The sequence below is a fragment of the Staurois parvus genome, unplaced genomic scaffold (genome assembly GCF_062004578.1).
Source record: "Staurois parvus isolate SC_StPar_1 unplaced genomic scaffold, SC_StPar_1.0 ptg000618l, whole genome shotgun sequence".
Classification (NCBI taxonomy): domain Eukaryota; kingdom Metazoa; phylum Chordata; class Amphibia; order Anura; family Ranidae; genus Staurois; species Staurois parvus.
Genome location: NW_028318414.1, coordinates 3,910,785 through 3,933,509, shown reverse-complemented (window position 1 = coordinate 3,933,509; position 22,725 = coordinate 3,910,785). Strand labels below are relative to the sequence as shown.

At 43.2% G+C, this 22,725-nt stretch overlaps 2 protein-coding genes across 6 annotated transcripts in view; one reads left to right on the top strand and one right to left on the bottom strand.

The window, feature by feature from the left end:
* The window catches only part of XRCC4 (X-ray repair cross complementing 4), a 477,644-nt gene extending 463,371 nt beyond the window's left edge, over nt 1–14,273 (bottom strand). Inside the window, exon 1 of one of the 5 annotated variants that reach the window (XM_089693240.1) lies at nt 14,095–14,273. The gene's annotated coding sequence lies outside the window, so the exon portion shown is untranslated. The remainder of the gene's footprint in view (nt 1–14,094) is intronic. The other 4 variants (XM_089693242.1, XM_089693238.1, XM_089693241.1 and 1 more) reach the window with 4 other exon arrangements.
* Nucleotides 14,274–14,290: 17 nt separating this feature from the next.
* The window catches only part of TMEM167A (transmembrane protein 167A), a 49,203-nt gene continuing 40,768 nt past the window's right edge, over nt 14,291–22,725 (top strand). The window contains exon 1 of the mRNA XM_089693244.1: nt 14,291–14,438. Coding sequence (XP_089549370.1) covers nt 14,436–14,438 — 3 coding nt within the window. The 5' untranslated portion in view covers nt 14,291–14,435. The remainder of the gene's footprint in view (nt 14,439–22,725) is intronic.

Here is a 22,725-nt window from a genome sequence, read left to right as displayed (position 1 = left end):
ATTGGCTGTCAGGATGTAGGCAGGGCAGTGTGACGAACTCCTCTCCTCTCACAGTCCGCCCTGAAGACCGGAACAGCGCGGGAACACGGCAAGGGGAACACGGCGAGAGGAACGCACGGAGCAAAGGTAAGTGAATTGACACAATAGGGGGGATGAATTACTATAGAGGGGATGAATTACTATAGGGGGGATGAATTACTATATGGGGGATGAATTACTATATGGGGGATGAATTACTATGGGGGATGAATTACTATAGGGGGGATGAATTACTATAGGGGGGGATGAATTACTATAGGGGGGATGAATTACTATATGGGGGATGAATTACTATATGGGGGATGAATTACTATGGGGGATGAATTACTATATGAGGGATGAATTACTATATGGGGGATGAATTACTATATGGGGGATGAATTACTATATGGGGGATGAATTACTATATGGGGGATGAATTACTATGGGGGATGAATTACTATATGGGGGATGAATTACTATATGGGGGATGAATTACTATATGGGGGATGAATTACTATATGGGGGATGAATTACTATGGGGGATGAATTACTATATGGGGGATGAATTACTATATGGGGGATGAATTACTATATGGGGGATGAATTACTATGGGGGATGAATTACTATATGGGGGATGTATTTTCAGTTTTAAAAATGTGGCTCTCAAAATAAATTTCAATCGTGGTTTTGGCGAGATTTGGCTCAGTTGAAAAAAAAGGTTGCCCACCACTGCCCTAGTTGGAAAACTTACCTGTTCTTCATGGCTGCCTTTCATTGACATGACTAAATGGCTTCCTTCTTAAAACATGATTTACAAAATAGTCTAAGCAATGTGGTCATAATCCCACATAGAACGTAGTTATTATGCTGGCAGTTGTTTAGTTAGACCCATTTTGTAATTGTTCTGCCTTGTGTACAAGCTCAAAAAGCACTATATTGAGACTTGTGTATTGTACTTTGTGTAATGATTGTCTATTTTCATGTGTTTCTCTTAAGCCGGCCACACATGGATCGAAATTCAGCCGGTTTACCAGCTACAGTGCTCTGTTTACCATATTACACTACTTAAATTTTTACATAGTAAGTTCAACCAACAGAAAAAAAAAATAAAAAAACAAAAGTAATAGAAAACTTCCATATACACAACCCTATGCCCACAATTGATGCAGAGGTAGGCAAAACAACACCAATAAAATATGGTCAAATTCGCTCCAGTAGAAGAAAAAAATTACTTTCCGATCCACCAAAATGTATTGCTTTGATCAACTACTCCTAGTGTTATTAGGTCTAAATGTTAGTATCCAGTTATATTTTGTGTATTTAGGAATGCATCCAGCTCTTTTTCAAAATCAATCTACTGAGCTGGCCAGAACTAGTTCCTGAGGGAGTCTATTCCACATTTTTACAGCTCTTACTGTGAAGAAGCTTTTCCATATGCGGAGGTTAAATCTCTTTTCCTTCAGATGTAGAGTGCCCCCTTGTCCTCTGTAATGACCTGAAAGTAAATAACTCCAAACTCACTATATGGACCACTTATATACATCATACATGGTGATCAAATCCCCCTTAATTGCCTCTTCTCAAGAGAATACATTCAGTTTAGCTAATTTTTCCATGCCTCTTATCAGTTTGGTTGCCCTTCTCTGCACTCTTTCTAGTTCACGGATATCCTTTTTGAGAACCGATGCCCAAAACTGAACTGCATATTCCAGATGAGGTCTTACTAATGATTTGTACAGGGGCAAAATGATGCATCTCTCTGGAGTCCATACCTCTCTTAATACAAGAAAATATTTTGCTAGTTTAAGAAACCACAGCTTGGCATTACATGCTGTTATTAAGCCTATGATCTACCAGAACTTCCAGATCCTTCTCCACCATTCATTCCTCCAGCTGTTCTCTTCTAGTATGCATGTTTTTAGCCCCCAAGTGCATAATCTTACATTTATCAACATTAAACCTCATTTGATAGTCCACTACAAAGCTTGGAGTGAACTACAAACACTGAAATCTACTTTTATTCCCAGAGATTCTATCATTTATAAATATGGTAAAAAGTAATGGTCCCCACACTGAACCTTAGGGTACACCATTAATAACCTTAGACCATTCAGAGTATGAATCATTAATCACTACTCTCAGACTACAATCTTTTAGCCAGTTTTATATCCATTTACAAGCCTGTAGACTTTAATGTGGTATTAAACTCAAAAGCAAACATTTATTATATTACAGCTTACCAATTCTTAGATGCAACGGCTGCATTCATTTTTTTTATTTTAGACTTGTTTTCTTCTTCTATTAGTTTCAAAATATGATCCAGCCAGTAAGTTTGTTGTTTTTCAAAAACACAAGCTCCTCATAAAATGCATCAGTTACAGAGATGAGACAAACAATTTAATACTGGCAGGGGTACTTACAACGATCAGCTTTTATGTAAAATCTGTATCCCACAAAGAAAAAAAACTTCTGTAACTGCTTATAAAGTATTAGCTTGAGTTTGGCTTTGATTTGTTATTGTATCTAAATCTGCTAGTACAGCTAACATTCCCCTCTCCCCAGACTGACAACGCTTCTGTCCAAAGGTGCCCCCTATGTTCCTCCATCCAGAGTGGAGGCACTCTAATACAGGAGGTGTGTTACTGGCCAGATTACCAGTGAAAACAGAGGGGAAAAGCAGGGTGGATTTAATTTAAATCAAGTTGATTTAAATAATAATTTTTAAAGAGCAACTGTCATCTTTGTTCCGAAGCAGCTCCTCCTCTGACCCACCAACAGTCCCATTCACTTTAATGGGATAGCTGGTGATGCGGCAGTGACACAACAAGGCGAGGGACGTGGCAGGTGAGTGGATGTCCGCTAACAGGCTCTGCCATGATGGATTTAAAATGACAGGTGCTCTTTAAATGTAAGGAATCTGACTCATTCTTGCTGGTAGTTAGGATCTTAAATATTTGCAAACAAAATGAAGGTTTCCTTTTTAGAATAATAAAGTGTCAGGTTAGTAAAACAGCGATATCAGAACCGATTTAAAGGTTAATAGGTTATTAACACATAGTTGGAGAACTACTCAAATTCTTTTATTTCATGTTTTTTTCTCATGGTTACTGGGAAATTGTGTGAACACATCAATGCAGTGCATGTTATCTCAGCTTGCAGAGCTTGGATTCATTGAATGAGTTTACCAAAAATGTAAATATTGCAGAATATACTGCCTCATGCTATATAACCAAGCTCCATTTCATGCTGAATAAACTAAATTGTTAATGTATCTTAAATAGAAAACTATCTTTAGATAGATTTTTACTCCGAAAGCATTATATTAAAATAAATTTGATTAAAAAAAAAAAATAAAAAATCTGGTTTCTTTTTTTTTTTTAAAAAATCAATTTTTATCCACCCAACCTTAAAGCATTCTATGTATTTAAGTGAAAAATGTTCTGCAAGCAGCTGCCCCCCCCTCACCTGATCCCAATTTCGATCCAGCGATGTGCACGAGAGCAGAGGCTCTCCTGGCTACCTCTCTCCTCACTGTAGAGAGAGGCATTAGCGGGAACCCTTGGCTCCTTCTGCTGTCAAACACAGCCAGCGAAAAGGGAGCGGGGGAAGGACACACAGATCTGGCTCTGGAGCAAGCATGCATTAATGTCCCCATAGCAAGTAGCTTGCTATGGGGGCACTTGGCAGGGGGAAAGGACCAGGAGAGCTGGCAAGTGACAAAACAAGAGGAAGATTGGGCTGTTCTATACAAAAACACTGCACAGAGCAGGTAAGTATGACATGTTTGTCATTTGTAACTTTAGAATCACTTTTAAAGAGCTCCAATTACCAGCTAGTAACACAGAGAATACACACTAACCTTTGAAAATACACAATGTCTTCAATGAAACTCTTCCTAAAAAAAAGGTCAAACTATAAAAAGGACTAAACACTATTGAAAAGAGAGGAAAGGACAATCATGAATGAACAAAAGGAACTGACAAGGCTTGTAAATAAAGCTGAATGCACTTCTTGAAGTTCTCCTAAGGCTGATGAAACTTAGCTGAAGGATTTCTGTGTAACAGATGGTGCGCCACATATTTTTCCTCCATCTAGTAACCTATGGTCTGAAAATGAGCTCCAGTCTGTTATCACAATGTTGTTAACCTGCAAAGAGGTTTTATAGTTAGTTTGTGTGGGAGAGCATTAAGACACACTCACAGTAGTGTTCTCAAGGGCATGTTAAACATCTTTAAACAGCTGTTACCCATCTTTACAACTTGGAGATATTTTACAGCTGCAAAGTCATGGCACGCATTACTTTTGGAAATGTGATTAGCCATTATTTTTTTGAATGCAGCTTTCTCTTTAAGTCAACTCCTTCAGGCCTCACGGTTGTGCTAACTATTGTGTGATAATCACTGAATATGGTAGTATCTTAGGATACAGAGCTCATCCCCTCGGTCTCCGCCCGAATCACACACAGACTGGATGTCGCTCCACTTCCTTAAACTGAACCTCTCCAAAACCAAGTTTCTTGTCTTCCCCCCAGCCCCGACACCACCCCCCATTGACTTCTCCGTCACATCCAACAACGCCACCATCAAACCCGCCCCGCAGGCCAGAGTACCTGGTGTTATTCTGGACTCCGACCTATCCTTCCAGCCCCAAGTCCAATCTTTAATAAACTCGTGCAGACTCCACCTCCGCAACATCGCCAAAATACGCACATTCCTATCCCCAGAAAACACTAAACAGCTCATCCACTCCCTCATCATATCACGACTCGACTACTGCAAGTCCCTCCTCACTGGCCTGCCTCGCCGCTGGCTATCCCCGCTTCAGTCCATCCTGAATACGGCTGCCAGACTCACCTTTCCAACCGCTCCATCTCCGCCACCCCCCTCTGCCAATCCCTCCACTGGCTTCCGATTGCGCAACGGATCAAATTCAAAATCCTAACACTGACGTACAAAGCTGTCCACCATACTGCCCCGAACTACATCACTGACCTAATATCCAAGTACCGCCCAGCATGCACACTCCTCTCCTCACAAGACCTCCTTCTCTCTAGTTCCCTGGTCTCCTCCTCCCATGCCCGCCTCCAGGACTTCTCCAGGGTGTCACCCATCCTCTGGAACTCCCTGCCCGAACCCATCAGATTATCACCTACTCTCCTCTCCTTTAGGCGCACCCTGAAAACCCATCTCTTCAGGGAAGCCTACCCCACCCCCTGCTAACCTGCCGACCTCCTCCACTCTTCCTACCACTCCATCCCCCACAGCTATCTCCTCCTGTGCCACTATCCCCTCCCTCCTAGATTGTAAGCTCGAAAGAGCAGGACCCTCGATCCCCTCGTGTTTTGCATTGTATTGTTCTGTCACATGTTCTGTCCCCCTTTGTAATGTACAGTGCTGAGCGAACCATTGGCGCTTTATAAATACTGTATAATAATAATAATGTGGTTTGTAAATGCTGGATTGACACTCAACCCTTTCACCTCCGAAATTAAAAATGATAGGGGATTCCCATTGCACACTGGTATTTTACAATGCAGAAAGATTGAAGTGATACCCTTTATTAGCTTACGTTACGGCTCATGCACCCAGGTAACAAAAAAAAAAAAATGGTGACGCTACAGGTGTCTGGCATTTTTTTATGCCCATTAACACAACTACAAATTTATTCTGGTGCCTGTATTTAATGAATATTTTAGCCAATAGAATGAGTTTACATTCATACGCTTATAAATGCCATATGCCTGTAAACTCTGAAAGAAAGAGACACCAGCACGGGCACAGCGGGATAGGACTCGGGTATGTATGGGGGGGTGAGGTGGGGATACTTCCACTGGATCAGTTTTTACCTTATTTCAGGGAATGCAATTAGGTAAAAATATTCTACTTTTAGAACCATTTTAAATACCACTAGAAGAAAGCATCTGTCTCCCAAAAAAATGAAAAATGGCTTGGACACGAAGTGGGTCAAACATGCCAGTCCTCAAGTCGTTTTTTTTTCCTTTAATAAATGTCATACTTACCTGCTCTGTGCAGCAGTTTTACACATAGCTGCCCCGATCCTCTTCTTTTTGGCTCCCCCACCAGTGCTCTGGCTCCTCCCCCTCAAGCAGTGTCCCCAGGGAAAGCTGCTTGCCCTGGAGGCACCGCTACGTGCTTGCTCCCAGGCCGCTGCTCTATGTGTCCTATGTGCCGTGGCTCACCTCATTGGTTCACTGGCTGTGATTGACAGTCAATGGGCTCCCACTACCGTTTCAGCCAATGTCCCAGCCAATGAGGAGGGACAGTCCCCATAAAGTCCAGGCTATAGTGGACATCGCTGGATCGGAGGGGCTCAGGAAAGGATTGGAAGGGCTGGGGGGGGGGGGGCACTGCGTACAGAAGGTTTTTTACTTTTATGCACAGAATGCGTGAAGGTGAAAAACCTTGAGCCTTTAGAAGCAGTTTAAACTAGAATACTTCAAATAAACTAGTATGCACACTGGAAGATCACAATGAAACATTTAACATGTTTTTTGGTATACAGTATTTATTAAATAAACTACAAGGTCTGTTAGATCCCTGGAACAGTTATATGCAAGGCTGCAATCTTTTCAGATGTCTCTGTTTAAAGCTGAATTCTAACTCCTTACTATTCTACACACATCTAAAAGAATAAAACTCTTAGTTATAGTTTAACCACTCCAATGCCAGGCACTTTCACCTCCTTCCTGCACAGGCCAATTTTCAGCTTTCAGCACTGTTGCACTTTGAATAACAATTGCGCGGTCATGCAACACTGTACCCATATTTTTTTTTTCACACAAATAGAGCTTTCTTTTGTTGGCGTTTATTAATTTTTCCTAAATAAACGAAAAAACAACAGAAAATTCTTCATAAATTTAGGCCAAGATGTATTCTGCTACATTTCTTTGTTGGAAATAACCCAAATCAGTGCTTAGTATTTAATCTGTAGGAAAGTTAATTCCACAAACTCCATAAAATATGGTATATATCTGAAAACTGATCAATCCCGACATACTGACAGCCTCATTTCTTGAGGCCCTAAAATGTCAGGACAGTACAAGTGACCCCTTGTTGGAAAGTAGACAGTCCAAGGTATTTAGTAAGAGGCAAGGGAAGTTTTTTTTAAGCTATAATTTTTTTGGAAAAAAAAAAGTACCACATCAACCTATAGTACAATACAATATCAGCATATAACCGGTGGAGGGGGGTCAGGGACACTGACTGGTAACAGTATGGAAGAAAAAAAAAGTATTTTCTTTTTTTATTCCTTTTTTTAACAATTTTTTTTAACAAAAACAGTGACCAGAGCAATACTATATTACCATAGTAACATTGTACTACTCTAAAGAAGTGATCAGGATTATTATAATTTTATTTTTACACATTATGATTGCTTATAGAGTGAATTTAATTTTTAAAAGAAAGGTTTATTGACTGAATGAAATCAATTAATTCGGTGTGTTTTGTTGTGATTAGCCACATCTAATCGCATGGTACAGAAGGGCTGTGGCCAATCACAGCTAGCAACACAATTGTACACAATGAATGGCATGAATTAACCACTAGGGGACCGCCCGCAGTACATATACTGCGGCAAAGTGGCCCCTGTAGGCAGGATCACGTATAAAAACGTGATTCTTGTTTACATGCTAGGTGGCACGCGCAAGGTGCACGACCGCCCTGCCCGCGGCACCAATTGCGGCCACGGGTGTGAATCACCAGGTCCCGGCGATTGCCGGCAAACAGTAACACAGAGCACAGCTGCATTGTTTTCAATGCAGCTCTGCTCCCTGTCAGTTCCCAGCTCACTGCTCCGGAGGCAGAGCTTATCTTTCTGAAACAGTGCAACAGTGAAGTACACCCCCCCCCGCCCACTAGTAAAACACTCCCCTCACACAGTTAACCCCTTGATTGCCTAAAAAAGTTAACCCCTTCCTCCCCAGTGCCATTAGTACAGTGTCAGGGTTTTTTATTGCACTGAACACTATATTGGTGTCACTGGGGATGTCGGTGACCCCAAGTCAGTTCCCCCCCAGTGTCAGAATGTCCGCCGCAGTCCCACCATAAGTCGCTGATCGCCGTTATAAGTTACTGATTGCCACCATAACTCGCTGATCGCCGCTATTATTAGTATACAGGAAAAAAAATCCAGTATCTATCCAGTATCTATACACTATAACTTTCACGTAAACCAATTAATTTACACGTATTGGGATTTTTTTTTAGCAAAGACATGTCGCAGAATATATTTAGGCTGAAATTTATGACAAAATTTGATTTATAATTTTTTTACTGGAAATGTTTTATAGCAAAAAGTCCAAAATATTGTTTTTTTTTTCAAAATTGTCAGGGTTTTTTTTTTATAGCGCAAAAAATAAAAAACGCACAGGCGATCAAATCCCACCGAAAGAAAGCCTAATTCATGGGGAAAAAAGGATGTAAATTTCATGTCTGTGCAGCGTTGCATGACCACAAACTTTTCAATTAAAATGATGCAGCGCCATAACACAAATCGCTTATGTAACCACTTCCTGACGCCCTATAGCAGAAATACTGCTACAGGGTGGCACAGGTGTGCAAAATCACATATACAGTAATACCTCGGTTTAAGAATTTAATTTGTTCTGCAGGACTTTCCTTATAGCGAAAAACTCTTAAACCAAAACGCCGTTTGCCATAGGAATGCATTGAAAACCAATGAATCTGTTCCGGAGATCAGAAAAAAGTAAACACTAATAAATACCGCATGAGTTATTTTATCAAGTCATGCAGCATTTTAGTAGTGACAACCATGTGTTAATATTTCAGCTGTCAGCAGGGTTCCCCACTGACAGCTGAATGTAAAAGAATTGCCAGCAATTAAAAAAATAATTTAAAAAACTGTGTGGGGTCCCCCTTCCCATCCATACCAAGCCCTTTGTGTCAGGTATGGATTTTGAGGGGAACTCCCACGCCAAAATTTAAAACAAAATGGCATGGGGGTCCTCCCCAAAATCCATACCAGACCCTTTTCAGAGCATGCAGCCTGGCAGGTCAGGAAAGGGGGGGGCTGGGGGGCAAACAATGTTTCTTTTTAGTTTCTTAAAAGAAACAACATTTCCGTTAACTTTGGGGAAAGTGACAGCTAATTCTGTGAGCTATAGTGAAGAAAAAAAAAAAAGAGCCAGCAATTGCATTTAAAAATCAGCACTGACATACTCTTCGTATTGCGAAAAAAATTCATACAAAATTTGTAAACCGAGGCATTATTTTCAGTGGATTTTCATTTGTAAACCGAAAATTACTTTAACCGAGGCGTTCTTAAACCGAGGTATTACTGTATATATATATATATATATATATATATATATATATATATATATACACATATATACGCGATTCGCGCTCCCGTGGTTTTCACGCACCTCCCAGATAGCATCAGATTGCCCGTCAGTACACCAGTCATCACATTTAACCCCTTGATTGCCAGGAAGACGCTCATACACAATAGACCTCCATTGCTAGTATAGTGTCTGAACGGATCAATATCTTTGATCAGATCAGCACTATACCAGCGTTCACATTAGTATAGCGTCCCCAAAATGCAGCATTAGCGGGATCAGCCCTGGCACCTGCCAGCACCTGCGTTTAGCCCCTATGCTTACCCCCCCTCTCCCCCAGCAAGTGCAGTGTCAGTAGGTCACTGTCACTTGATACATTGCACACAAAACCGCAGTGTTGGCAGAATCAGGCCTGATCTCTGTTAGCACTTGTCGGTAAATTTTTATGACTCAGCAGAATGCCAGTACTAGTGCCACGCTACCGTTTGGTGAACTGTCGAGTACTAGTGGCCTAGTACTTCCAGATCTTTCACATACCTCTTAGATTGTAAGCTCCAAGGAGCAGGTCCCTCCTAACCCTCTTGTATTGAACTGCATTGTTGTTGTATTGTCTCCCGTTATATAGTATAGTGCTGCGCAAACTGTTGGCACTATATAAATTGACATGAATAGGACTGCCTGCATGGGGGTGCACAGAACATCTGTGCATCCCCATGCAGGTAAACACGACCCTCAACAAATTTTTGTGTTACGGATCTGAACACAGAGGATGTTTACGCACCTGTGTGAATAAGGCCTTAAAGCGAAACTTAACCCTCTTATATTTTTTAGCCAAGCAAGCTGCCATCTTGACCTCTGTTTGGTCTGCAACTGACATGGTGGCACATGTGATCAGTTATGACACCAGATATTTGATGGTTTGATAGTTTGCTTGCAAACACAAGCAAATAAGAGTTCTATTGCTGGCATGACAGTAATATAACTGTTTCTTTGAAACCATTAAATCAGTGGATTTAATGCAGAACTTTACACATAACTTGATAAAAATCATGTTCTTTAGCAAGAAACATGCATTCTACATTAATAATTATGCTTATTATTAATTATGTAAATTGTCTCCAGCATTGCTCCAGTTTCTGCTTGCTGGAGGTTGCCATTTTGCTTAACCCCAGAGCCCCTGAACAGCAGTAGATCATAAAATTAACAGTTTCAAAAACCAGTTACATTCCTGGAATGCCATGAATGTTAATTGTCACATTTGCTTGTGTCATCAACCAAACTGTCAAACCATCAAATAACTGGTGTCTTAACTGATCACATGTGCAGCACCATGACAGTGACATGGCCATGACATGGCCTCTACAAATTCGGCAGTGCCTAAAAATAGAGAGCAGCTGAGCATGTGTAGAGCAGGGTGAGACAGAGTATTACTGGATTTTAAACAGGATAGACACTTATTTTTACTGTTTTGCATAGCTATAGTTGCACAAGGTGCCAGCATGAAGTGACAGCAGGACTTCATTTTCTGACTAAAGTTCCACTTTAAGGCTCCATTCACACTTGTGTGACTTTAATGCAAACTTATACTCTCTGGCACTAAGTCGCATCAAAGTATTGCAGGCACCTTTTCTAGGATGCATAGATCCGAATGGTTGCCATTGATAACAATGGGCCATGACCTGTCATGTGAGTTTATGTGTCCAAAGTCGCATGACAATTCGCAAAAGTGTGAATAGAGCCTAATACCGCTTTAAGTAAACGTCCCGGGGAATAGCAGGGAGAGGAGAAACCTTGCAGTGTGACCAGTACTGACTGGGTGCTCATCAGGAAAGGGGAGCGTTGGGCTCTCTTAATGCTCAGCAGAAGTTCATCTGCTGAGCGAGTAGAGGAGGCGCCAGCCCCAATGAAGAAAAAGAAAAAAACTTTATTCCTTCAGGTTACCCTCTCACATGGAAGCATTTGGGTGCTCAGTACAAGGGCATGCTGGCAGCCAAATCAAGCCCCAATGTCTGCTCCATTAACACCTTAGCGACAGAGTAACACAAATGTTAACGCCTAAGCACAATTTAGCAACTTTGATGTTTTAGTAAAACTGTACATATCATTGCAACTACTTTGTGTATCCACGTAGATTATACCTTGTTTCTTTCACAACAAATGGGACTTTCGTATGGTGTAAATGTTAACGCTTTTTTTTTTTTTGTAAACTTGGTGCCAGTGTGTTTTAGGTAGAATAAAAAAAAAACGCAAAATGCAGACTATTGTTTCTGGGCCCTTTTAAGGGTACAAACAGCAACTAACATACACATACGTGCTAACACTGATCGTTGGGAGCGGGAGAATTTATTTTGGGTAGTTCTTTGCTGGTAAATTATGGTAGTAGCAAGAAATATACAGCTAAATTTTTAAAAAAATATATTTTTTTTAAGTCTACCCAAAATATACTGAATGTGACCTTTGACCTTTACCTTAACCCTAACACTAACACTAACCAAGGCAAACCTTGATTTATTTTTTTTTTAAATTATTATTTATTTACACACTTTTATTTGTTTATATCTTCGTCTCCTATGAGAAGAGAAAGATACAATGCATCTTTCCCTTCATTCAGGAAGTATACACAGTGGCAGGCTCACCGTGACTGATTACTGTGATCGCCAATCAGAGGAGATCACAGTGATCAAGTGACACGTTAGTACGAGACCGAGACCTCTCGGTGAGAGCTTGGTGCAATACAATATAAAAAATTAACCTTCTCTGTGCAGCACCCCCCCACCAATACTCACCTAAGCCCCCTCTCGATAAAGCGATGTGCATTGGAGTTTCGGCTGTCCCCGGACTCCCTCTCCTCAATGGCTGAGACAGCAGTGGGAGCCACTGTCAATAACAACCCGTGAGCCAATGAGAAGCGAGAGGGGTGGGGCTGAGCCACAGCTCCATCTGTGAATGGACACATAGAGAAGTGGCTGGGGAGTGTGCATGCTTGGGTGTCCCCATAGCAAGTTGCTTGCTGTGGGGGCACCCAAAAGGAGGGAGGGGCCAGGAGTGCCGGCGGGGGACCCGTGAAGAGGATGATCCTGGCTGCTCTGTGCAAAACCACTGCACACAGCAGGTAAGTATAGACATGTTTGTGTTTTTTTGAAGCATGTAGAATCCCTTTAAGAGGCTGGGAAGTGATGGCGCCAAGGGGTTAAGTGCACTAGAGGAAGTTATAAGCTGATTGGCTACCATGCACAGCTGTACCAGATTCTGAGAGCTCCAGTTTTAGTAAATCTCCCCCTTATACTGGCCATACATTATACAATTTTCCTTTAGATTTACCAAAAACCATAAAATATGAGGTCATATCTAAACAACACCTTCAATTGTATCCAATTAGGTAGGCCCTTGCATTACATAGTTGAGCCCGGGGTTCACATATATGCGGTGCGGTATATCGCATGCGATTCCCACAGGAACCGCACTTCTCAGCAAATCACATGCGATTTGTGTGCGGTGCGATTGGAGTCATACATTATGTATGGCTCTAATCGCACCACACCAAAAACATGCAGGATCACACTAGAATCAGATCACATGGGTATTCACATCTATGTGATCCAAATCTGCACATTGCACATTTTACAGACCGCTTTTGGGGTGTTGTTAACCATTTGCCACCCGCCCTATGGCCGAAAGGCGGCCGGCAAATGTCATCAGCGTTCCGGGTGGACGCCATATGGCGTCCTCCCGCACATGCGCAGATTGCGCTCCTGCAGAGCCGCGATCTGTCACCGGCCGTGTACCTCGGACACGGCCGATGGCAGATCTGAGTATCAGCCCCCGTGGCCGGTACCATGTGACCTGCTGTGACCAATCACAGCAGGTCACATGACAGTTGTATAAAATGGATGGCTTCATTCATGCCATCCATTGTATACTAGTTGTGAATGGTCACAGCTAATCACATGTCATGTGATGAGCTGTGGCCAAATCACAGCTAAGCACAAAAAAAAACCCTGAATGAATCGATGTCATTCAGGTAAATGCTTGCTTATAGCAAAGTAATTCTTTGCTATAAGCAAATTGTGTAAAAAAAAAAAAAAAAAATACTGATCACTTCCCCTTTTATAACAGAAACAAAAAAAACATTTTTGGTGTTTTTTTGTTAATTTAGCAAAAAATAAAAATCCCAGCAATGATTAAATACCACCAAAAGAAAGCTCTAGTTGTGTGAAGAAAATGATAAAATTTTAGTTTGGGTACAATGTTGTATGACCGCGCAATTGTCATTCAAAGTGTGAGAGCGCTGAAACCTGAAAAATGGCCTGGGCAGGAAGGTGGAAAAGTGCCCGGTATTGAAATGGTTAAAATACACACCCGCAGCAGTTCGCATGAACTGGGTGCAATTTTGATGCGGTGTGGAATTTGCACAGAAAACGCTGAGAAATCCACACCGCATCAGTGTGAACCAGGGCTGAAGGTAAAGCTAAATGAAATTGTACAAAAAAAATGTATAATGTATGGTCAGCCTAGTGTCTGCGACTAGTTCTGTCTCCTGCTGCCACTGCCCAAACCAACCAATCAGTTCCTACCTTTCATTTTTTTTCACACGCACAACTTAGAAAATGTAGAAGCTGATTGGCTGTGCTCCAACTGAAACCAGGTTTGTTTCGGACTGTCTTAGTAAGTGAGCAGAGCAAGGCTAAGTAGACATTTATAATACGCCAGCTCACAGCCGCACTACAGTTCTATGAGGAGACTCTCCTACCTCACTAACCACAAGAACTTCTCTCTTCCGGATCCAGAACCAAACAGAAGAAACAGCGCGGTCTCTGCAAGCCAATTGGAAATTCTATTTACAGTGATGTCACTTCACATAGCAACCGTGAGCAGAGTGAGGGGAAAGACGCATCGCCAAGTGTCTGCAGTGCAGGAGCCGACTGTCAGAGTTAGAGTGTGGGTGTCAGTGACTTCCAGGCTACAGGAATATGGCCGCCGCAGACATGGCATACTGGAAAGCTGGCAGTTCTCCAATAGGGAGAGGCGGAGGTGACGTCACGGCAGCGACTCCCCTGGAAGTGTGATGTGGCTGAGTGGATCTGTAGAACCATGGTGAGTGTTCTGTGGACTGGTCATCTCTCCGCCGTGTGTATTCTGTGCATTGTATGAGAGTCCGTACTGTGTGCATTGACTGAGCTTCACATCATTACCTGTCCAGACATCCGAGCTCCCTGGATGGCTCAGGACTGGAGATCGCTCGCTGGCAGCTTCTCTACTTAATGAAATCCTAAACTGCTTTCTCCCTGCTGAAGGTGCTGGGCGCCTGGCTGTTATGCTTCAAGTGGTATTAAAGTGTTACTAATTCCACAACAGTAAAATCAGTCGGTGTATGTAGTAAAGCATGCTTGTACTCCTTGTGTAACCTAAGGGAATAATCCTCTGCATTGTGTAAAAAGGCTGTTTGATCCTGTTTTCTCTGATGCTCCCCTTCTTTCAGTGTCCCCATCTTATCTCCTGATAGGATATATGGTGTGGAGACACTGCACATGCTCAGTTTAGTGTGTATTGCTAGAACAGTTTGTTTTGTTTTTCTTGGGAGAGTGCATATGATCAAGCACTGTTCAGACAGAGGTCAGGGGTACTGCATCCTAGAGCAGAAAGAAAACTACAAGATTACTAGTGCTCCTAGATTGTAAGCTCGAAAGAGCAGGGCCCTCGATCCCCTCATGTTTTGCATTGTATTGGTATTGTTCTGTCACATGTTCTGTCCCCCTTTGTAATGTACAGCGCTGAGCGAACTATTGGCGCTCTATAAATACTGTATAATAATAATAATTAACCAGTGCTTGGCTGGACACTGATAGAAGTCACAAGACTACTCTAACTGCTAATGAGAAAAGGTATTTAGCTGGTTATATTTACTAAAATTATTATTATACAGGTTTTATATAGCGCCAACAGTTTGCACAGCGCATTACAATACATTTCAGTACGCAAGGAATAGGAGGGCCCTGCTCGTGGAGCTTAAAATAATTGCATTTCCATGTTGTGTGTACTGTGGGAGACCAGATATAGTGAATGCAGGGTCCTGGGTTTAGTATTTTCCATGTTCTGTGTACTTTGGGAGACCAGATATGGTGAATGCAGGGTCCTGGGTTTAGTAGCACTTTAACCATTGACCCCCCCAGGCCAATTCTGACATTCCTCCACATGTGAACATCAGCCTTATTTTGCTAAAAATTTACTTAGAACCCCCAAAACATATATTTTTTAAGCAGAGGTCCTAGAGAATAAAATGGTGGATGTTGCAATATTTTATGTCACAGTATTTGCGCAGAGGTTTTCCAAACACATTGTTTTGGGAAAAAATACACTTTAACCACTTGCCTACCAGGCACCTTTATCCCCTTCCTGCCCAGGTCAATTTTCCGCTTTCAGCGTTTTCGCAGTTTTAAAATTGCGCGGTCATGCAACACTGTACCCATATAAAATTTTTATAATTTTTTTACACACAAATAGAGCTTTCTTTTGGTGGTATTTAATCACCACTGGGTCATTATTTTTTGCTAAACAAATGAAAAAAGTCTGAAAATTTTGAAAAAAAACCATTTTTCTTTATTTCTATTATATAATTTTGCAAACGGGTAATTTTTCTCCTTCACTGATGTGCGTTGATGAGGTTGCGTTGATAGGCAGCACTGTGGGGCACTGACGGGAACATATTGACAGCACTCATGGGCAGCACTGTTGGGCACTTCTGGGGCTGCACTGATAATCAGTGCCCTGATTATCAGTGTAGATGTCTCCTTTCACAGTTGCTGGTCATCGACAGTCCTTTCCTCAAGCTGTGACTGCCGATTACCAGCAAGTGTATTTACATGGTGATCAGCTGTGATTGGACACGGCTGATTACATGGTAAAAGGCCGCTGTGATTGGCCCTTTACTGTGTCATGTGATCAGTTGTGTCCAAAAGATGCAGTGATCACAGCACGGGGGCGTGTTCAGGGAGGACGTCATATGACGCTATCCCAGAACTGGACGACTGCGCTGGAGCCATCATTCGGCTATAGTGCGGTCAAGAAGTGGTTAATGAATTTTGGTACACACAAACAATAAAATACCCATTTAAAAAATATATATATGTAAAAGATGATGTTGCGCCAAATAAATAGATACCTAACGTATCTTGCTTTAAATTGAGCACACCTGTGGAATGGTAACAGCTCGTTAGCAAATGCCACTGTCGTGCATCTTCTCAGGAGCAAATTTTCAGGCAGGAATACTCTTTAACCCCTTTCTATTCTACCGACCGCCTCTCAGAGCTTTAAAAGCCAAAAGGTGGACATTCAGGCCATGTTACTGATGTGATTGGCTGTCACATAATCAGAAAGTTCCCATTTGGGAGCTTACAGGTTACCGTGCTGGGGGCATGCAGGTAGTTCACTCTCAGCGTGCTAAGTTTCTTACACAGGGCTGAATATATGTGGCCACTTGGCATTGAAGCCCACCCACCGAGAAGCTGCATATATGCGTGCTGCCAGCGGGAAGTGGTTAATGAATTTTAGTACACACAAACACGATATAATACCTTTTTTTTTTTTTTTTGGTACAGACAATGTTGCGCCAAGTAAATAGATACCCAACATGTCTTGCATTAACATTGCACACACCTAGGTGCTCATGCGCAGGCTGCCAGAGCAGATGTCCCAAGTGAACTGCTCCGCAACCTCCCGTCACATCCAGCAACCTATAGTGGGCACCGGACCTCTCCCAGGCTCCCAACTGGATTTGATCACCTTCGGGCACTGTAGAGCCCTTCTCCATGCCGGGTCAAGCAGCTGGAAGGGGCTGGAGAGGCTCTCAACACTCGCTCCTTGTGGCGGGCAGGTGGGGCAAGATGGTGGCCAGCTCCGGTCCCACTGCTGGCGGTTCTTCCCTGCAAATTAGGCCTCTTCCACAGAGGACCAAGGCCTGCATTTCCTGCTTTGAGGTCCGTGATGTGGGTCCTACTACTTCTACTAAGGGGGTGAGTGAGCTTCTTCAATCCCCCCATCCCTCCTCTAGCCCTGCTGCATCTCCATCACAGGCCTCTTGCCTGCTCCTTAGGCCATGATTCCCACGCAGTCCTTATTGCCCGCTTTGCTGTTACAGCAGGAATTGGATAAGGCTACTACTAAGCTAGCCGCAGATTTAAAGCAGGATTTCCAGGAATTAGGCCAACGTCTGGATAGTATTGAATCTAAAGCAGATGCCACTGTCTATAATGTATCTCAAAAGTCTAACATGATTATTGAGTTGCAGGACCGACTGGAAGAAGCTTACACTAAAATAGACGACCTGGAAAACCGGACCCGACGCTACAATTTCCGTATCCGGGGACTCCCGGAATCGGTGAAAGATCTTACTACCCTTACTCATTCGCCTATGCGATCTGCAGTGCCTGAGATTGATGACCTCCATTTGGTAATTGACTGCATTTACAGGGCCCTAATTCCCCCTAGACCGGAGGGGCCTCCTAGCGATGTTATTGTCAAACCACACTTCTTCTGGATTAAGAAAGAGGTCATGAAATAGGCTAGAGAAAATCCAGACATGGAACTTGCTGGCCACAAAATTCTAATTTTTGCGGATATCTCTCAAACAACCATCCAAAAAAGAAGTTCCTTCAAACCGCTGCTCTCCTTGATGCAGTGGGACATTTGCTATTGTTGGGCTTATCTATTTCTGCTTCAATTTACCTACAATGGTAAACCCTACACTTTTTCTACATTTCATGAAGGGGAAAACATCTTACTCCAACTGGGCTTCATCTCCCATAGTCCTTCATCCCACACCCAATCCAGGTCCAGTGTTCTACCTCTGCTGCTTTTGCCTCTCTGGTCTGCCTCACCACCAAAGCAGATTAGACCTCTCGCCGAGCTACTTAAGAACCCTCCATTGATGTGCCTTGGATTTTCTATGTGGTAGCTTCTCCGTGGTTCCCTATTTGGACATTAGCTACCATTGTTAGTTTTTTTGGTTTCTTGCCTGTGCATTGTTCCCTTTCCGTTTTTGTTGCTTATGTCTTCTCCCCCTTTTTTTTTTTTCCTTTCACAAGAGTATGTTTTGTTTCTAGCTACGTGTCCATTTGCAGTTGCTTAATGGAGGTTTTCTATGTTATTGCTAATTTTGACGATTTTTTTTTGTGAGATATCAGTTGCCATTTATATTCTATACTGTATTTATTTTTGTGCCGGGAGGTGTTTATGTGCCCTTTCAGATTGGAGGACTCTCCCCAGGTTTTCTTTTGGAAGACCTCTTCCTTTCCAGGGCCACAGCCCTGGACTATTTGGTTAATTTTTTTACATGTTGCTTTATAATGTATGTTGTAATATTCCTGTTACGGATCTGCCAGGTGGTACCTCTGGCAGCCCACTAGGCGGAATCACCCGGAGCGTGGAGTCTAAGTCCCGGTCTGCGTTTTCACCAGGGCCCCTGATGGTGGGGATGGACTTGGAGCAGAACCAGGACTGGGTCACGACCTCCGAGCAAAACCACCAGTGGCAGAGGGAGCCTCCGGGGATGAGAGAGAGCCAGATGTGAGGAGGCCGGCAGGACCAGGCAGGATAAACCGGCGGTTGTCACCGTGGGGAATGGCGAGGTACAGAGACGGCAGGCAGAGAGTGGTCAGGTCACACGCAGGGTCAGTACCGAAGTCAGTCCGCAGAATGGTCAAACAAGCCAGGGGTCAGGATAGGAGAAGGCAGCGTAGTCAGGGGCAATCCGGGTCAAACACAGGGGAAGGCAGCGTAGTCAGATAATCCGGGTCAGAGCTGGAGCAGGCAGAGAAGTCAAACAATCCGGGTCTAGTATCACAGGGCACAGGAAAACTTCAGATAGCTGGTCAGACCTTGCGGCGATTTGTGACAGTGCAAGGCCTCTTTAAATATCGCGCCCTGCACTGTCATTGGCTGCCCAGGACGCGCCCCCGGGCTGTCATTGGCTGCCCGAGGCGCACCCGCGGCTCCTACTGCGCATGCGCGGCCTCCTGTCAGCCGCGGCCCGCCGGGACCTGGTGCTTGTGTCCCGGCGTGAGCCACCGCTAGTGCGCATGCGCCGAGGACGGAGCGGTCCCTGACAATTCCGTCTGACACTGGGTAATGTTTACCCCAAGTGTCTTGCCTCTATTCTTTTCTTATATTTTTCTAATTCTTTTCTTTCTCATTTCATGAGGGTCAGCCATGTTCTCTACCGGATACTCAGGATTCCTGCTGCTTCGCAAAGTTAGGTGAGCTTACATGTTCATCGGAACTTTGTTGCTAGCAATGTCTTCACATCGGTCTGACAGAGGTATCATTCGATTGCTTTCTCATAGTGTCCAAGGGTTTGGCTCGCCTTCTAAATGTGTTAAAGCCTTCTATCATTACCGCTCCTTAGGAGCTGACGTTGTGGCCCTCCAGGAGAAGCACTTTCCCCCTTCCTTTCTCTCACGATATGTGCATAAAGATTATTCTGTTTGCTATTTTACTAATGCTTCAGAGAGCAAGAGGGGGCTTGCGCTTTGCCTGTACCGGTGCTTATCTTTAATCGAAACTAAAGTAATTAAAGATTGGGAGGGACGCTATCTTTTGGTGAAAGGGCATCTGGGAGCAAATTTGTTCACCTTTCTGGTTATCAAGCACCTAATGCTAATCTGGTGGATTTCTTCCAATCACTGCTTTTCTCTTTGGCGTCAGAGTTTGAGGGCGATGTTATAATGGCTGGAGATTCTAATTTAGCATTGGACCAGATATTGGACAAGTCTTCTGCTGCCATGCTTAGATCCCCTTCCAGACAGAGCCGCAGGTTTACCCAGTTACTGTTGTTTTGGGCGATGTCTGGAGGGAGGCTAATCCAACTTCCCGAGATTATTCTCATTTCTCCAGAGCTCATAATTGTTATTCCCTCATTGATCATATATTTCTCATCTCTTGGCTGCTACCTAAATTGCTCACTGCTAAGTTTGTCTCTATATCTTGGTCTGACCATGATCCTGTCTATTAGAGCTTTCCACCTTGACAACTAAGACAGCTTACCCACATTTGCGCTTAATGAATCTCTCTTGAGCAACAAATCCTATTCTATTTTGAAACAAATAAAGCAGAGGACACGAAATCCTGTTATAAATTGGGCGGCCCATAAGGCCTTAGTTAGGGTCTTTCTTATTTGGCTATCCTCCCGACTCAAAAAGGCTCGTGATGAATTGATTTTGGCTAAATCCAAAGCTTATAGTGCTCTTGCTGCCCAACATAAAAAGACTCCCGACCCTGATTTGTTGGCTAAACTTGCCCATGCCCACACAGAACTTAATTTATGCCTCACTACTTCGGCAGATAAACAGTTACGTTGGGCGGGATAGTTTACAAGCCAGCAGGGAGCCAGGTCTATCTCCCACGCATTCTCATACAGCTCTCCCTAAAATTAGATTATCGACTGGTCACATGTCCCAAGACCCTTGCGAAATTCTTCAAGAGTTTCATTCCTTTTACACTGACCTTTATCGTCAACCCTGAGAAAATGCCTGTCTGTCTATTAATCATTTTTTTTACATCTTTGACTCTCCCATCTCTCCAGGAGGCTCATAGAGACCTCATGGACCAACCTATCACTAGTGAGGAAATCCAGAAAGCTGTTAGAACCTTAACTCTTCATAAATCACTGGGACCTGATGGTCTTCCCCATAATTATATGACCTTCTCAGATTTTTTGGTTCCATATATGGCTCTTTATATCAATCATCTATGGGATGGGGGTGTAGTGCCACACAATGAGAATAGAGCATATATTAGTGTTATTCCCAAGCCTAATAAAAAGCCACTGCTGTTCTTAATTACCGCCCTATTTCTCTGATCAATTGCAGCCTAAAGAACCTTAATAAGGTTTTGGCCTCGCGCCTCAATACTTTTCTAGCAAACTACATTCATGATGACCAGTCTGGGTTTATTCTGGGACGTCAAACATTTGATCAGATCCGTTAAACTGTAGCATAGATTTCACTGCAGATATCAAACTGGGATAATTCCCTACCAAGGGAAATCTTGCTGCTATCTCTGGATCTTCACAAGGCATTCGATAGTTTGATGTGGGACTACATATTTCATACGTTGAGCACCTTTTGAGTTTGGTTCCACTTTTATTTCCCTATTACGAGCTTTATATTGTATTTCCTCGGCTCCGGTTTCTATTCACGGATATAAATCGGCTCCTCTTCTTATCAGACACGGTACTAGACCAGTGGTTCTCAACCTTCCTAATGCCGTGACCCTTTGATACAGTTCCTCATGTTGTGGTGACCCCCAACCATAAAATTATTTTCGTTGCTACTTCATAACTGTAATTTTGCTACTATTATGAATCGTAATGTAAATATCTGATATGCAGAATGTATTTTCATTGTTACAAATTGAACATAATTAAAGCATAGTGATTAATCACAAAAACAATATGTAATTATATATTGTGAAATATTTTTATCACCCCCATAAGAATACATCTGCCCCCAATAATGATGATTACCCCACCCCCCTCTTTAATGACCTATCACCCCCATAAAAATACATCTGCCCAGGGGCGGACTGACAACTCATAGGGCCCCCGGGCAATAGGGGATCATGGGGCCCCTGTGTCCTTGCCCACACTCAAACCACACCCACAAAAGCCTATGAAAGGTATTAGGGGCATCTCATGGGGCCCCCTTCTGACCCCGGGCCCTTGGGCAGTGCCCGAGTTCCCAAATGGTCAGTCCACCCCTGCATCTGCCCCCCAATAATGATGATTACTCCACTCCCCTCTATAATGACCTCTCACCCTCATAAAAATACATCTGCCCCAATAATGATGATTACCCCTCCCCCATAATACCCTATCACCCCCATAAAAATACATCAGCTCCCAATAATGATGAATCCCCCCCAAATAATCTATCCCTATAAAAATGCCCCCCCAAATGATAATTTGTCTGCCCTTCTCCCCCCTCTATAATAATTTATCTCCCCCATAAATTATATATCTGCCCCCCATATTAATTTATCTGGGGGGGTACAATGAGAGCCCCTTCCACTGTACGATGGGGTAGGCACTAACCTGGATTTGCCCCCTGATCTTGTTGGGTGATCCGGGCATGACCTCGGCCACTTTCAGGCAGTTCATGGGGTCGATCGGTCGGCTGGTCAGGTCGGTCAGGGCCGGAAACTTCGGAATGATCGGAGCGGCGGGAGATCATTCAAACAGCTGCGCGTGTCCCGGCACAAAGCCCGACCAATCAGGGACGGACCGGTCTACCAATCAGCGAAGGCAGAGGGAGTTAAAACCCCCTCCCCCAGAGAGGGGGGCGTGCCCGGGAGTGATTGACATGTGTCTGACAGCTACAGATTGTATAGA